This window comes from Panthera onca, chromosome F2, assembly GCF_046562875.1.
Source record: "Panthera onca isolate mPanOnc1 chromosome F2, mPanOnc1 haplotype 2, whole genome shotgun sequence".
Classification (NCBI taxonomy): domain Eukaryota; kingdom Metazoa; phylum Chordata; class Mammalia; order Carnivora; family Felidae; genus Panthera; species Panthera onca.
In genome coordinates, this window is record NC_138356.1 from 45,610,374 (window position 1) to 45,627,597 (window position 17,224).

General features: G+C 34.9%; 1 protein-coding gene across 17 annotated transcripts in view; it reads left to right on the forward strand.

Moving 5' to 3' along the window:
* The window catches only part of VPS13B (vacuolar protein sorting 13 homolog B), an 803,192-nt gene that overhangs the window by 236,797 nt on the left and 549,171 nt on the right, over positions 1–17,224 (forward strand). For 15 of the 17 annotated variants that reach the window (XR_013553513.2, XR_013553515.2, XR_013553514.2 and 12 more), the window contains 2 exons: positions 2,760–2,894; positions 3,882–4,055. Coding sequence is in view for 14 of the 17 variants with exons in the window: in XM_078441712.2 (XP_078297838.2) it covers positions 2,760–2,894; positions 3,882–4,055 (309 nt within the window). In the remaining 3 variants the exon portion in view is untranslated. The other 2 variants (XM_078441720.2, XM_078441719.2) reach the window with 2 other exon arrangements.

Here is a 17,224-nt window from a genome sequence, read left to right on the forward strand (position 1 = left end):
GTGATAGTCTAAAACAAGATAATATATATATAAGATTCTTACCAGAAGAGGTTCCAGGCAACTTCTTCCGATAAGAGTACTATATAAGTATGCATTAGATATTAACAGAGACCTACCATTTGTCAGGACACCTGGCTGGCTCAGCTAGAAGTGCATGTGACCCTTGATGTATGGTGGCGAGTTTGAGCCCCATGTTGGGAATAGAGATTCCTTAAATAAATAAATTAATGAACATTAAAAACAACAACAAAAGACCTACCATTTGTGATTTTTTTTAATATATGAAATTTATTGTCAAATTGGTTTCCATATAACACCCAGTGCTCATCCCAAAAGATGCCCTCTTCAATGCCCATCACCTACCCTCCCCTCCCTCCCACCCCCCATCAACCCTCAGTTTGTTCCTAGTTTTTAAGAGTCTCTTATGCTTTGGCTCTCTCCCACTCTAACCCCTTTTTTAAATTTTTTTCCTTCCCCTCCCCCGTGGGTTTCTGTACCATTTGTGATTTAAGATAAGTCCTAAATGTTATAAACTGTACAAGAAACAGTGATATAAAATAATTTAAAAACAAAGCCATTTTGGCATATTCATATTCTTTTGCTTTTATATCTACCAGGAATTAATTCAATTCTTTTCATTCTGAACACCATCAGCAACCCTTGAGAGAATCTTTCAGTAGCTCTTGTCTGCTGACCATTATCTAGGTTCTTTATATGTTTTGAAAAATTGGCATAGAATGAAAGTCTCACTGTGGGCACTTGAGGGCTAGAAGAGGATATCATTCCATTTTATATTCCTCTCATCTACCGTAATGATTAGACCCGGGTAAATTATCCACTAATAACTTCCCACAACTGCAATAGATGTTAAATATGTAGGGTAGCTCAGCCTCCTTTCTTACAAGGAGAAATGTGATTTAGGCTTGTCACTCTCTGACTTGAAACTTGGCAAAACCCTTATTTCTCTGAGTCTTGGTTTTCCCATAGATAAGATGGAAGAGTAATAGTCACCTCAGGATTTTGTTTTGTTTTGTTTTGATGATAAATAAAATAATAAAGTAGACATAGTGTTTGACACTTAGTGTTCCGTGAATGTTAGGTGCTCTGAAAACCAGTACTGCTGTTACTATTGTTAATACTAAGATGATGTTTATATAAATACTTTGGCATCATTTAATTTTCTGAGGTACTTCCTTAGCTTTTAGAGTTATAGATTTTGAGAATCTGATAAAAAAGTAATAACATTATAGAAGACTGTATCAATACACAACGTTTTAGAGTCCTGCTCTGGGGCTAATTGGTACCACTTGAAATGGAAACATCCGAGGTGGTGAATATTGGAAAATAGCAACCAATCAATACACATTTATATAACAACCACATAGAACTTAGTAAATTAATAGGTCCTTCTGAAGTGAGGGTTCGTATGTAAGAAGGTGTTTAAGATGATGTTTTGTAATTTGCAAATCGTGTAGTGTGCTAGTTAAACTGCAGATTCTTGGGCTACATCTCAGGAAGACACTTGGAAGATTATGGGGCTTCTTGAACATACTTAAGTTGAGATAAAAGTTTTCAGAATTGTATTTAACATATCTATCACAGAAAATTTATGGTTTTCTTAATTGTTCATACATTGTTCTGCTTAAAAGAGTTTCAGAGATGAATGATAGTTTGTAAGTGATCAAAATGTGGAATGTAGAAAAGAAGGGAAATTATGTTGGTGGATGTTCATGAATATAGGCAAAATGAATGTGAAGTCTTCTCTGATGGGATCGAATTGTATTAAACACCTAACCTTTTTTACTAGTGGGGAACTTTGAGCAAAACTTAACCCCTGCAGTCCAATGTATCTTAATCTGAAAATGAGGTTAATAAACATTTTTATTATAGGCCTGTTGTGAGGATTAAATAGGATAACATGCATAACACAGAGTAAGTCCTCAGTAAATGTTAGTCGATTAGGGTTTGTCATTATTATCATTTTAGTGATTTGCAATATTGTCAGTTCTTAAGGTTCCTCTGCCTTTTTAATTGTCACCTAGACGTTAGGCCAAAATGAGTTTTTCCCTTTTGAATTAAGTTTTCCCTACCATTTATATCATGGTAATTATTCTCTTCTGTGCTTCAATATCCTTTGGCAAGTAGCACATAGTAGAGATGTTAATATCTACTTTTTTGTTAATTGATACAGAATACCTTTGATTTCTCTTATATGACATGGTATGTCAGTTTTGCTTTTAAGCTATTGTATTTTAACCCAGGAGCTATTTCCAGCTGTCTTGTTTGTCTCTCTTATTCTACCTGACCAAGATAGTTTGAGGATCCTGTTTACTCAGAATGTTTCCTGTTTAAATGAAATGTCTCTGTCCAGATGAAATTCAATTTATAAGTTAAATTTGTTTCACAAATAAGTCTCTTACTCTGTATTTTAAAACCAAATATGATATTTTAAAGTTATTTTAAAGAAAGATATTTTAAAGTTTTTTAAGCAAATATTTGTTTAAAATATTTACTCGTATTTCTTGAGCCTGACTAATCAAAAGCTGCCTACATAGGTATAGTTATGAGAGTTCAGACTATTTATTTTAAAATTGCATCCTTTCACCTCCTAAATGCTAAACTATGAAACCTAACACAAATACTGTAAGAACATCTGAGGCAGATAATTAAAGTATAATTAAGTTTAAATGCCTTGGTGAAGGAGTATAAAAATTATTTAAATTCAATCGGCTAGTACATTTGCAGTTTTCTTTTATTAGGTGTGAAATCTAAGAATCCCCTGCCAACTCTTGAGGGCTCAATCCAGAATGTTGAATTGAAGTACTGCAGCACATCATTGGTCAAATGTGCCTCTGGGACCATGGGATCAATAAAAATTTGTGCCAAAGCCCCAGGTATGTGCAGCTGGACCGTGTAAAACTTTATTGCCTGTATAGGAGAATTGGCCTTGCATTTTACAAGGAGCATTACTGAAACAAGAATTTGCTCATTGTTCCTATGAATCAGAGGTTTTAAATTTTTATTTTTACTTAAAATTTTTTTTTTAATTGTGCCAGGATGATACTTTTTTATTTGTATAAATTAATTTTTATTTAAGGAAAAAACCCCTGCATAGTTAGGAGAATGGTTAGGAGGGAGAAAATTAAAAGTTTACTCTTACACTGTTGGGGGGGGGGGGATAGGAAGTATAGATATATATGACACTTAAAATTAAATTAAAATGTTAGTATAATAAACAGATAACACAACTGTTTTTCAGTTTAAGGTTGTAATGTTCTTCATCCTGCCAATACTTTATTTCATATTTTCCATAAACTACTTGTAATTTAAGTTTTTTAGTGCAACCTAAATTTCTAGGTAAGTTTAAAAAGAGATACAGATTTTGCTGGATATTTAGAATACAGTATGTTCAAATTGTTTCCTTTTATAGTCTTATCTGAAATGTTCTCCATTCATTAGCTAAATATTAAGACTTTCTTGGTGTAGAGTTAAAAGTGCTTTTAACTTTATTAGTCCTACTTTTTAGAATATAAATGTATAGATAAAATGACCAAATATAACTGAAATGTTATATTATGATAGTATATTTTAAGATCAAGCATCCTCAAGCTACTCCTATATATATATTTTAAAGTTTATTTGTTTGAGAGAGAGAGAGAGCATGAGAGTGTGCGCGTGAGCGTGAGAGGGGCAAAGGGAGCGGGAGAGAATCCCAAGCAGGTTCTGTGCTGTCAGAGCCCGATGTGGGGCTTGGACTCAGGAACCCTGAGATCATGACCTGAGCCAAAATCAAGAGTTGGATGCTTAATTGACCGAGCCACCCAGGTACCCCTACTCCTATGTTTTTATGTAAGAATTTTTTCATTAATGTTTCTACTCAGGTGACAGTGGAAAAGAGAAGTTGATTCCATTGCTTCAGGGTCCTTCTGACACTAAAGACCTTCATAGTAGCAAATGGCTCAATGAGAGTAGAAAGCCAGAATCTCTCTTAGCTCCAGATTTGATAGCCTTCACAGTCCAAGTTCCACAGTATATGGACTACTGCCATAATTCTGGTGAGTACAAATTTATCATTATTTACTTATTTTGCATTTCCTTTTCCAGTAAGGCTTTTAAAAAGGACTTTTCTTTTAACCAATTTGTGTTCGTTGGGATACTCTCTGCGGTTGTGCTCTTTGAAACTTAAGTGTTTTTGTATCATTTTTGATAAATGATGTGTTTGTAAACAATAATGGTTTTATTTTATATGAGAAATAATTTCATTTGTAGGTTGTAACAATCTTGGATTCATAACTATTAAATCCAACTGAGTTTTAAAACATACCATATCATGTAATATGTAGAAAAGAGTAAAAAATTTAAAACATTGGAAAGGAAATATTTTTCCTTGAGGTAGTATCACTTTGTGACCCATCATTTGCCATATTAAAATTGGGGGTTTGGGCCTTATCTCTAGTTTTGCAGAAAGAAAGAGATGTTGATAGTGGAATCAAGAAAAAAAATCTGAGGTCAATATACTATTTCTTAGAGTTATATTTTTTTTCTAGTAACATTTTGCCTAGAATTGATTTTATTTTATTCAAGCCCAGAATATAGCAAAGCCTCTTCTATTGAGAGGAGATACCAGAAGGATTAATGAAGACTAGGATTAAAAAAAGATAAGTAGAGGCCATTATCAGCCATGAATTCGGTTAGTCAGTATGTGGTTAGTAAAGCCAAAGTGGTCAAAAAGTTTAGAAATAAAATTGCTATATACAGATTTCTTAAAAGGGTAAGGGGTGCCAATTAAAAATTAAATGGCTAGTGAGGAAGTGGTTTCAAATAGCTGCCAAAGAGAACTGTCTTAATATTTAACAAGTATTACAACTTACAGAAAATGTTAAGCATTGCTGCCCTGAGTTGAAAGGAGAAACTATGAAAAGATTTGTAATTAACTAACTAGACAGAGTATATGGAGGCAAATATTAGAAGCAGTGCACAAGGACATGAAAAATATTTGAAAGATGAATTTTGTTACAGTAGCATTTCCAGCTGAGTGGCATGCACATTAGAAACTGCAAATTAGTATTCAGCAGTGAGTCAGAGAATCCTCTGTCCACATACTTCTGAAGACAGTAGTCCTCAAAAAGAAGTTTCAGCCTGGTGAAAGTTGGTATGGAACGCAAAGGAAAAATGTGAGGATGAGGCCCAACCCCAACTAAGACTGTGCATATGGATAAAAGATTTGACCTATCTTTTAAGGCAGGGACTGATAAACATTTTAATAAAGAACCAAATAATATTTTAGGCTTTGTGGGCTATATTGTCACTGTTTTGGCTATTGACTTCTGTTGTTATAGCATAATAATAGCTGTACACAAAATGTAAATGAGTGGATAGGAATGTATTTCAATAAAACTTTATTCACACAAACAAGGGGTGGGTCAGATTTAGCCTATGTCATTTACTTCTGTTTTAGGGAAAAGGGATTGGTGGTTAAATAAACATTATGCTTTTTAAAATGCCTATTTAATCATGTTCCTTGAATATGCTGCTTGGTGAACTTTTTAAAATAATTATCCATATAGTAGTTTTTGATAGGTTTTGTTCTCAAATCATTACATTATTAAAATGTTATTAAAATGACTGGACCATTCAGTTAGAATTTTGATGTCTAAGAAGGGGCTAAGCTTATTTAAATCTACCACATATTCTTAAGTTGGAGAGGACCCTCTTGTTTTTTGTTTTGCCATATACACAGTTAGAATTGATCAGTTAAGCTTATAATCTGATCTTTCTCATGACAATATTTATATATTTTTTTTTTGTAATTTAAACACATTTCTAGGGTCACAAAAATGTATTTGCATTTCTAACCTTTTATTTAGACCTAAAAGTAAACTATGATTTAAAAAATTATACCTATGATATTTTAGGGTAAAGTTTTATGTTTTTTCTTGCTGTAAGAGATTTTGCCTAATCTTCGACATTAGTATTATGTTTAGTGATATGTTTTGGCTTTGTGTGTAAAATTTTAATGTGGTTATGTATTTGATGCTTTGAAATTACTTTTTTGGGTATGTTTTAATCCTAAAGTGTAATGTGTTTTTACTTAAACTATTTACATAGTTAAGTTAGGATATTTTTAAATTTAAATTTGTCACCCATCTTGGAACTGCCACCCACATTAATGGTATTTATGATACGGTAATGAGAAGACTTATTTTTTAAAGCCAGTTTTAAAATAGTATTGATTAATTTTTTGTTCTTGTAACAAGATTTAAATTGAAGATGGAGATGTGTCTGTGTATGTATAACTCAGGAGTAGACAAATCTTCAGTAAAGTCTTGAAGGATTGTTAATAAATTATTTCTTCATTTAAAATTTATTTACTTAAGTGTCACCCTTTTAGCAAGTACTTTCATGGCCCTTGTATGCAAATTTTGTCTCTCTTAAAAACACAGGTGCAGGTACACACTGGCACATACACATCTTATTTTTGTACTCTTCACTTTTTCTTAGTACTTTTCATAGTTTACCATAATATATATGTTGCTGATTTCTCTTGTTGATTTTTTTCCTGCTCTTAGAATTTATGCTTTATTTAGGCATGAATTTTTGTCTGTTTTGATTACTACTGTATTCCTAGTGGCTAGAACAATATGTTGCATATAGTTGGCTGTCAATAGATATTTAATGAATGAATGAATGAACAAGTAAGTGATGATTACATTTACCTTTTAGTTTTTGAGGTCGGAGCACCTAAGGGGAATGACACAGAGTCAGAATTAGGTATTAATATTAATTAATACCATAATTAGGTAAAAAAGGACTGAAAGAAATCTTATGGTGTTAGTAAAACTCATTATAAAAATACTTTACAGTGTTTCTTAAAAAAAGATTCTGGGTAGTTAAATACTTCTAGTTGAATAATTAGAGGGAAGCACAGTAATCCTTGCTGTTTCACAGATTTCCAGGTGAGGTTGTTAATGAACGTTTCCCATAGGTTTATAGAATTTGAGTGAAAAATATTTGAAAATGGAGTCATAAGTATCAGCCAGGTGATGGGAGACAAAATGTGTATTCTGGTGGTGTCTGGTGATCATTCTAAGTGGCTTTTGAACATCATGTGTGGAAGACAACTGCCCTTAGCATATGCTCCCAAATTGAAGGTGGGGATTAAAACTAGGGGCCAGCAAATGTTTGGGATATATTATAAAAGTCAGTATGTTGAGCTTCCGACTTCGGCTCAGGTCATGATCTCACAGTTCGTGAGTTCGAGCCCCACATTGGGCCCTCAGCTGTCAGCAGAGCACTCTTCGCACTTCAGATCCTCTGTCCCCCTCTCTCTCCCCCACCCATGCGCGTGTGCTCTCTCTCGCTCTCTCTCTCTCTCTCTCTCTCTCTCTGTCTCAAATAAACATTTTAAAAAACGCTAAAAAAATTTAGAAAGTAAGTTTTGAGAGAAGGTTGGTTAGGATAAAGAGGCAGAATTCTTTTTAGTGATGTCTACACCCAATGTGGGGCTCAGACCTACAACCCCAAGATCAACGCTATTGCTTTTCTGACTGAGCCAGCCAGGCACCTAGAGAGAGTTTTTTGACTTAGATTTCAGAATCTGAGGGAATGGACAGCTTTTTAGAAATGGGAATTAGGTATTAATATGACTGAAAGAAATCTAATGGTATTAGTAAAACTCATTATAAAAATAGTTACTTTACAATTTAAAAATAACTTTCATATATTTTTTTTATTTGTTTATAAAACAGGTTTGTTTTCAGCAAAGCAAATGTTATTTGTTTCTTAAGAGAAGCATGTAGAGACCTAGAAGTTGTCCAAGTGATTAACAGGTCAGACTGTGAACTTTATCTGGGGCTTCTAACTACTTAACATTTCCCGCTGTCCTAAGCTGTTTATCATTTTGTCTTTTAACCTTAGGGTCCAAATTACTAAATACTGCAGACCTTAGCCCTTAAAAGTCCTTCACTTTGAGAAGCTCCTTCCGTATTTCTTACTAAGTAAACGCTGTCAAAAGAGGCATACTTTAATGATGCCACGGCATTTCTTTGTCTTTGAAGCCTCAGCAACTCCCTTTGCATATGCCCCCCCCACCCCCATTGCTGTCTCTACTTGACTGACTGATTGCAGTGAAGTAGCTGAAGGCTTTTGAGGGAGTCCATTGTGTCAGCCCACATTCTGTATTGTCAGTATTCACAGGAACTGGTTAATGACACTCCATTTTCTTATATTTGTATAGATACTAGGAATCAAGTAGAGGAATAAGATGCTCTGTGGCTCCTTCAGAGGTAGAAACACTTGGTGACCATATTGATGTATGTAAAATATCTTAAGAAGATGGGTTCTAAACATTTTCCCCCTGTCTTTTAAATATAGACTGGCTCTTCTTCATATGCTGTATTTTGCCTGTGGTTTATAGCAGGTTCTGTTTTTTTTTTTTTTTTCATTTTTAAATTTTTTAATGTTTATTTTTGAGAGAGGGAGAGAGACAGAGGGTGAGCAAGGGAGGGGCAGAGAGAGAGGGAGACACAGGATCTGAAGCAGGCTCCAGGTTCTGAGCTGTCAGCACAGAGCCCCATGTGGGGCTCGAACTCAGGAACCATGAGATCATGACCTGAGCCTAAGTTGGATGCTTAACCAACTGACTGAGCCACCCAGGTGCCTGCAGGTTCTGCTTCTTGAACAGTTTTGAGTCCTTGTTAATCTTGGTATTAATGTCAGAATAAGTTTTGAGGTGTCTGCTATTTAAGAACATAAAATGATTACAAAGTACTCTATGAATTTAGAATCAAAGGAACTTAGAAGTCTTCCATTTCAATTTCTAAGTCAGTGTTAGGACTTTTATGTGGTTCCCTCTCTCTGTGTGCTCTAGGTCTTTTGGCCTTCTTTGAGTGTCTCACTAATGACTGTGCGTTTGGATATTGCTGTCTTTCTTATTTGGGATCCTCACAATTACCCTTACCCTTTTAACCTTATACCTGTTTAATTCTAGCTCAGTCTTAAGATCATAGCTCAACTACTACTTCTGCAAGAAATCTTCCCTGATACTCCTTTCCCCCATTCCCCACCACCCAATTCAATTAAGTAGCTCTCTTACATTCATTTTTATAGTCCACTGTACTTCTCTTTCATAACACTTAATGACAGTATATATTTACATAGTTGGGTGGTTTGAATGCTATCTTTCTTCACCACTTGGCAGTGAGTTACATGAGGACAGAGTTAGTTACTAGTTGCTTATCATTTTGTCTCTAGGAGTTAACATTGCCTGACATAGGGAATGCTTTGAGAAGTCATTTGGTGAATGAATGAAGAAATGAACATTTATGACAGATGGTCAAGTGTATGAGCGTATTTGATAAGTAGTTAATCCGTTAATAAATATTAACAGCCTTCCTCTTTCTCTCCCTATGTTTCTCCCTCCTTTTTCTTCTATTTATGTACATATCTATCACTGGAGAGAATATCTACCAGATCTTTGTTAGGCAGCTCTAATTATTATTAGATCCTCTGTTGAACTGTACCTTCTATTTCTTGGTCTAGTTTTAGTGTTATGACATGAAATAATATACCAGCCTTAAATATACCTGACAAAACTTATTTTTCTTTACTTTATGTCTCACTCTAAGTATTCATCCTCTTTAGTTGTTGGAACTAACCCTATGACCATACCGTTTCTGTTGAAACCTTAGTCTTTCTTGGCCTCCAGGTGTTAGGAGATGAGTCTCTGTAGGTCTTTTGGATTTTTGCATATCTTGTGAATGGTGGCACTGATTGCCCTTTGTTCTGGACTGTCTATTCAAGGATGTTTGTGTAGTCAACAGCCTTGGAAAGATAGATTTAGTGTCCCTCTGCAGCCAGTGGGGAGGGTATGTTAACTGTGCGTTATAAAAGATTTGGTTCTTCAACTCACAGTTCATCTCTTATCCTGCATCGCTCTGCATGTGCAGACTTCAGTCTGGATACATCTTTGGTGTCACCTCTGTGAAACTTGGCCGAGGGAACTGCTGCAAATGTGTTGAAAGTTGTGCTGCTTGCTGTGCCATGAATAATAAAGTCCTTTATCTTGACGCAGGAGTCTCTTGTCTTCTGCATCATTCATAACTGTGGTAGGGTTAAATCTTAGGCTCACAATTCTTGACACCAGAGCAGTGTGGTTTCTTGTTTCTCCTTGTTGAACCATCTTCGTGTCTCTCCTCAAATATGGTAGCCCTCCTCATCTGCTGAGGATATGTTCCAAGACCCTCAGTGGATGCCTGAAACTGCAGATAATACTGAATCCTATATATACTATGTGTTTACCTATACATAGGTATATGATAAAGTTTAAGTCATGAATTAGGCATAATAGATTAACAACAGTAATAATAAAATAGAGCAATTATGCAATATACTGTAATACAAATTTTACGAATATGGTCTCATTCTCAGAAAATCTTATTGTACTGTACTCATCCTTACGATATAAGATGATAAAATGCCTATGGGATGAAACAAAGTGAGGTGAATGATACAGGCATTGTGATATCAGGCTACTGTTGACATTGTGAGGATATCAGAAGGAGCATCATCTACTTCTGGACTGTGGTTGATCGTGGGTGACTGAAACTATGGAAAATGAACCTATGGATAAGGGAGGACTACTGTATGTTTCTTTCCTTAATACCTTCATCATTCCTGAGATTTTGTTACTGGTCCTCTCCTTTAAACTTGTATGTTGTAATCAACACTACTGTTTTTAGCAACCAACCATATGTTATATCTTTTCTTTTGAGATCCAGACTCCAAATTTCAACAATCTCTTGACCATTTCCCTGTGGATATTTTAATGGTGCCTAACACATTTAAAACTAAACTCAATGTAATCCCTCCACCCCATTTCATACTCCATTATTCACTATTTCAATTAATGGTACTATTTCCCTCTTAATGCTGTAAATTTCAGCACTAGTTCAGTTGTTCCTTCTTTTTCCTCCTGCATATGGTAGATGTTCCATAAAAGCTTTTTTTTTTTAAACTTAATAGTCCAGGCTAAACATAATAAATTTATTTTAGTCATTTCCCATATGATTTGTGTTGAGATTCATTGCCACACTGATTACTTCCACTACTTGTTTGAAAATGTCTCTCTTAAAATTTAACACAATCCCCCACATAGCACAAAGTGAAGAGTATATTCCCAGATTGGTGTAGTGAACTTCTATTTAGTTACTATTTGTTTTGAGTTTATGTGCCACTGGAACCAAGAATTATTCTTCACACGAACTACTTTTAAGACAGTTTTTCATATTTCATGTATCTATATTAGTTTATGAATTTACATGAAGAACTTCACACTTTTTTTCTGTGAAATTTCATATAATTAATTTTGCCCCACCGTTAGTAAAGAAGATACCTTTGACAGTATCTGGTTGACTGTAGTTATTTGTACAAGTAGGATGAACATGCTGTTTTTGCTTTTATATATAAAATGCAAAAAAAAAAAAAAAAAAGTTTCTTCCTAAGATGAGAAAACTAGAATTACGTGATTATGATGTTATTTTAAAATAATGAAAAACAAGTGTTCGTCTTAAAATGTCATTTAAATATAATAGTTTAAGCCAATGTTCCTATTCCCCTGTGTAATCAGTTTGAGAAATAAACACAAAGTTTTCAACTTTGCTAGGTTGTCCTGTATTAAAACTTGTATTTTACCCATCAAATGTAAGCAACTTTTGATCACTGTTATTGGAAAAGAAAGTCACAATTACAATTATTGTCTCTGGAAATTCAGTTAAATTGGTGGGTAGTTTCCTTTCTTGATTAAAACATACCAGCAAACACACACAATCTTATTTCACCATTCAAGTTGGTTGGTTAGAATGTGAATTGCTAAGGAGTTTCTAAAATGGAGGCAGTACTTTAGATTGTAAAATTTAATTTATGGGGAATGTTTTTTTGTTCCAAAAAATTCTCCTTATAATATAGAATTAAGTGAATTGCCTTGAAGTTATGTTTTTAGTATTTTTGACAGGACACATGAGTAAGAATGCTTATATATTGTAGCAATTAAAGACAATTCACATTTGTGGTTTGGGCATAAATGTGTAAAAATTATACCCATCTATCTTATTACATTTCCTCTCTCCTCCCCAAGGACTTTACTATGTACTTTATCTGTAATTGTTGCCAGTTTTCTATCATGTTCCCACTGGGCTTCTGGTGCAAAAAATCTTATCCTCTTGATGACAGAGCTTGCCTGAATGATTTCATGCTCCTAGCATTTTTGTTCACGGGAATTAGGGGCAAAATGTAACTACAGCTGAACAGAACGTCTATTTTTGTAATTTTGGAGTTTAGGCCCTGTTATTGGAACTAAATGAAGAGATGCAGGTGTTCTCCAGTCCAAGCCCTTTGGGAGTTTTGATGGTAGATGCTTGAAAAGAAAATGCATGTGTTTCCAGAGTCAAACAGCAGCTGTGAGACAAGGATTTATGTTTTTCTCAGAACTTTGGGATTTCAAAATGTTACATTTAATCACAAGCACAGAAAGGGGAGCAAATGTTAAAGATGTTACGCATAAAAGTAAGTTTACTGATCTCTTTACCATACGAACTAGTTGTGGGAATATAGGAGCAAAGTGATTTTTAATCGTAATATAAACAATTTGTAAAGGATTATGATAGTTACCAGGACACAGCCTTTTGAGAATGTTGCATTTGTGTCATAGAGAATTTTTTTATCCTACTAATTACTGAAGTTTTTTTTTTTCCATTTAGACGTACATGTACACACACACAATGAAAGATTTGCTAAAGTATTTGCCAAATGCGTTTTGACCATAATTATTTTTCGAAAAGTTTAAGTGATATCTTGTAATAGCACAACACAATGTTTTCAGGTAGAAGAAATGTAAATTTCTGTCTCAGATAGTAATCAAGGAAATTTCCAAATATATTTAAAACATATATATATTAGAGCTGATACATATTTCATAGTATTACTGTGTCTAGAAAGTACCCTGTTTTAATCATGTTTTCCTTCAAAACTTAAGGTTTTTTTCTCTTGGGTCTTCTTTCCCACCTTGTTGTCTACATCCAACTGATGTCTATTCACTTAAAAATTTTCTTTGCTGTAAACCTGTGTGTGTGCAGTTCTGAAGCTGGGAGTGAATCCTTTATTGTGCCTCAGAATCTAACCTTCTCCCTGATTAAAATATTTCCTGGATGCCATGATGCTAGGAGACAGGAACAGGCTCAATAGCAGCAGGAAATTACTTTGTTTCTTTGAAAGGTCCCAGATTCTGGAGGCAAGCCAATGGGAGATACCTCTTAAGACTGTTAGTGACCAGTTGTTTCCTTCATTTACAGCACAAGGTCGAAATTTTGCATTTTTTACTGCCTCTATAGTAAAAAAAGTGGCAAAGTAAAGAAGTAGTAGCTTCATAGTAAATTGCTGTACAAGAGGTGTTTCAGATTGAATGGACTTCAAGCAAATATCACCATTAAATGTGTAATGTTTTGGGGGTGCCTGGGTGGTTCAGTTCGTTAAGCATCTGACTTAGCTCAGGTCATGACTCGCAGCTTTTGAGTTCGAGCCTCGCGTCATGCTCTGTGCTGACAGCTCAGATCCTGGAGCCTGCTTCAGATTCTGTGTCTCCCTCTCTCTCTGCCCCTCGTCTGTGTGCACGCTCTCTCTCTCTTTCTCAAAATTAAATAAACATTAAAAAAGTTTAAATGTGTAATGTTTTGTTTATATATATATTTTAAAGTTCATTTATTTTGAGAGAGTGAACGAGTGCGAGCAGGGGAAGGGCAGAGAGAGAGAGGGAGAGAATCCCAAGTAGGCTTCCAGTTCAGCCCTGAGCCTGCACTCATTCCCACAAACTATGAGATCATGACCTGAGCTGAAATCAAGAGTCAGATGCTCAGCCTACTGAGCCACCCAGGCACTGCCCCTGTTTTGTATATTTTTATATGAATCAAAAGATAACATTATCATTTCAGTTTATATTTTAGAATATGATATGTTTTCAAAGTGAATTTTTGTTTTTGCATTTCCTATCCAGATTTAAAGTTGGCTATATGGTAGCTGCCATGTTGGCCAAAAAAGAATAGAAGCCTTAGTAAACCAGTAGGAATTGACTTAAGAAACACTTAGAAGTGAAATTCACACCAGTGTTTACTACCTGACTCTTCCCTGTTTGTCTCACCCCTTCTAGAACAAGATTGATTCTACAGATAGCTTTTGCATTTCTTCTAGTCAATACAGTATACACAGGAATCATCCTTATGCCATTGCTTTGTTTTGTGAATAAATGATGAAAGTCAGCTGTCCATTAATGTACGAGAGTTTAAGCACTTTTTTGGGAGTCTTTTTTTTTTTTTCCACCTTCCTCTGATATTAGCCTTTATTCTTCTCCTTTACTTTCTCTCTTCCCAATCAAGAACTCCCTTCTAAGTAGCACTTGGACCATACATATCACATGACAAACAGTCCTAACTATTTATAGGATTCCTTCCTCATGAGAAACTTGGCATTCCTAAGGGCAGTGATCATGACAAGTACATGATACGTATTTGGTACATACAGGATAGTTCAAAGGCAATGATTTTTTGCCATTTGGGGATAGCTTTATTATCTACAGGCCCACATCATTTTATTGCTAAATTGGTCTGTGGATGGTGGTGGTGGGGGTTGGGGTGGATATAGTCTAGCTTCAGCCTGTTAAAGAATAATGGGGAAAAGAAAGTACAGTCATGACCCTTGTATAGATATGAAATAGACAAATGTTAAAGATTACTAGCATCATTATCAATGAAAGAACCAGGTACATGTTACAACCAGATCAAGGAGAATTAAAAAAAACCCAGACATTTATAGATCAGTAATGCTGCAATAAATTTGGAAATGGACACAAAACCAGCTTCTTCCATAGTGGGGAAGGGCGGTCTATTGAACTTCTACCTGAAAGAATTTATTTACATCTATAGTCAATAATTATTTTGCGTTGTTACCAGTTATGTACAAGGTACAGATTTGTAAGAAAGCTCAAAGGCACTGAAATGTGCAGAGTCTCCATAGAATCAGACTCAGATAACCTGGAGGAGTGTACTCAAAACAATGCAAAGCTTTTCATTGAAGCACAAGTTTTTTCCTACAAGCCTTACTAAATTCCAGATGGCTAGGCTATTTTTAGCTGTGGGTGGTTTAAATATAGAGGCAGGTCAAAAGTAATTTTGTGAGGCAGAGATTCAATACATGGAGGGAAAATTAAAGGGAAATAATGCCACCGGCAGAGGGCAGTGATGAAGTAACAGTTTCCTCATGTTCAAAAGTAGTGATTGTTGAATAATTGTGGGCTAATTCTGTAGACTATACTTGAGTTAACTTTTGAAATCTTGTCGTATAAAGGTCTCTTCAGCCAGGTGCTTTCTCAATACCTACAACTTTCTAGAAAAAAAGGCAATTCGTTTTTAAGTAAATAAAGTGTTCTAAACTGATTTTTAAGTAAATAATGTGTTCTAATTTATTAAAAAGCTTCTCCATGGAAAGTATTCATACAGAAAATATTTGAGTATGTACTCTGTGTCAGGTACTGCTTTAGGTATAGGGGGGTGTGTGTGTGTGTGTGTGTATAAGAAGGAGGAGTTCCCTAACTTCACAGAGGTAACATTCTCGATTATAACATTTTAGTTTTATTTGCTAATTTGTTATATTGCATTTTGCTTATGAGAATTAAGTGTTCTATGTAGTGTTATCTAAGCTAGAAGAGGCCTTCTTCAAATGTAAAAATTATGTCTTTTGTAATTTTTTTCCACTGACCAGATAGAATTCTGAAATAATGTGAAAGTATTTGTAAGAGTATACTACACAAAGTTGTGCAGAGCTCAATTACAGATAAATAACAAAAACAAAAATAGAAATTCACCACAGCAAAATGTCCAAAGGAGACAAGAGTAAGACACAAATGATAAACACATGAAAACCTTGAAACTAATAACTAAAGAAATAGATATTTAAAAAGGAACACTTTTTAACCTGTGAAATTGGTATTTGATAAATTGTAAAACTGAAAACTGAGAAATTGATGAGAGGAATACTTTCATAAAGGTCTGGAAGGACTGTGAATTGGTACAGATTCTCTGGAAATCAATTTAAAAAAATTTATTAAGGAACTTAAGAGTGGTCATTTCTCATAATCCATTTCCAGACTATAAGGGACTAATCCAAGATCCATTTAAAGAATTATATTTAAAACTTAAGGGTATTCATGTCAGCTTATTTATAATAATCATAGGTCATCTTTGTGGTCCAATACTAGGCAAATTATAAAATAGAGTATATCCATAGAAGAACATTTTTTAAATCAGCCAATAGAAAATGCATATATCAGAAAGTATTCATAATTAAAAGCTTATAAAAATATAAACCTACATATGATAAATTTAGTTTTAAATATTCCCCCGATACACATACATACACACACACTCATGTATTATGTTCATAGAAAAATTGCTAAATTTTGTGACTGTCAATGCTTGCTGCTTGATGTGATTCTGAGTCCTTTCTCATTCATATTTTTATTCTTCTACGATAGTTGATGTACTTTTGCAAACATAAATATTTTAAAATACTTATTTTCCAAAGCACTTATTTACAACTGAGTTGTTCATTATTATTGTTTTGCTTAAAGTACGCATTCTTGCACATTAATTTTTATATATAAACTTTAATATTTAAATAAAATTTAAATTTGAAAGCACCTATGTGCCCTGAAATCCACAGCATATACAGTTCGTTTTTTTTTTCTTTTTTAACCATTTTTGAGAGTGAGAGAGACAGAACATGAGCGGGGGAGGGGCAGAGAGAGAGGGAGACAGAATCCGAAGCAGGCTCCAGGCTCCCAGCTGTTAGCACAGGGCCCAACGCAGGGCTCGAACTCACGGACTGCGAGATCATGACCTGAGCTGAAGTCGGACGCTCAACTGGCTGAGCCACCCAGGCGCCCCTACAGTTTAGTTTTAGGTTTTGTGGGGGCTCCTGGGTGGCTCAGTCGCTTAAGCATCTGACTTCAGCTCAGGTCATGATCTCACCATTGGTAAGTTCGAGTCCTATGTCAGGCTCTGTGCTGACAGCTCAGAGCCTGGAGCCTGCTTTGAATTCTGTCTCCCTCTCTCTCTGCCCCTTCCCCCGCTCATTCATTTTCTCTCTCTCTCTCTCTCTCTCTCTCTCTCTCATAAATAAA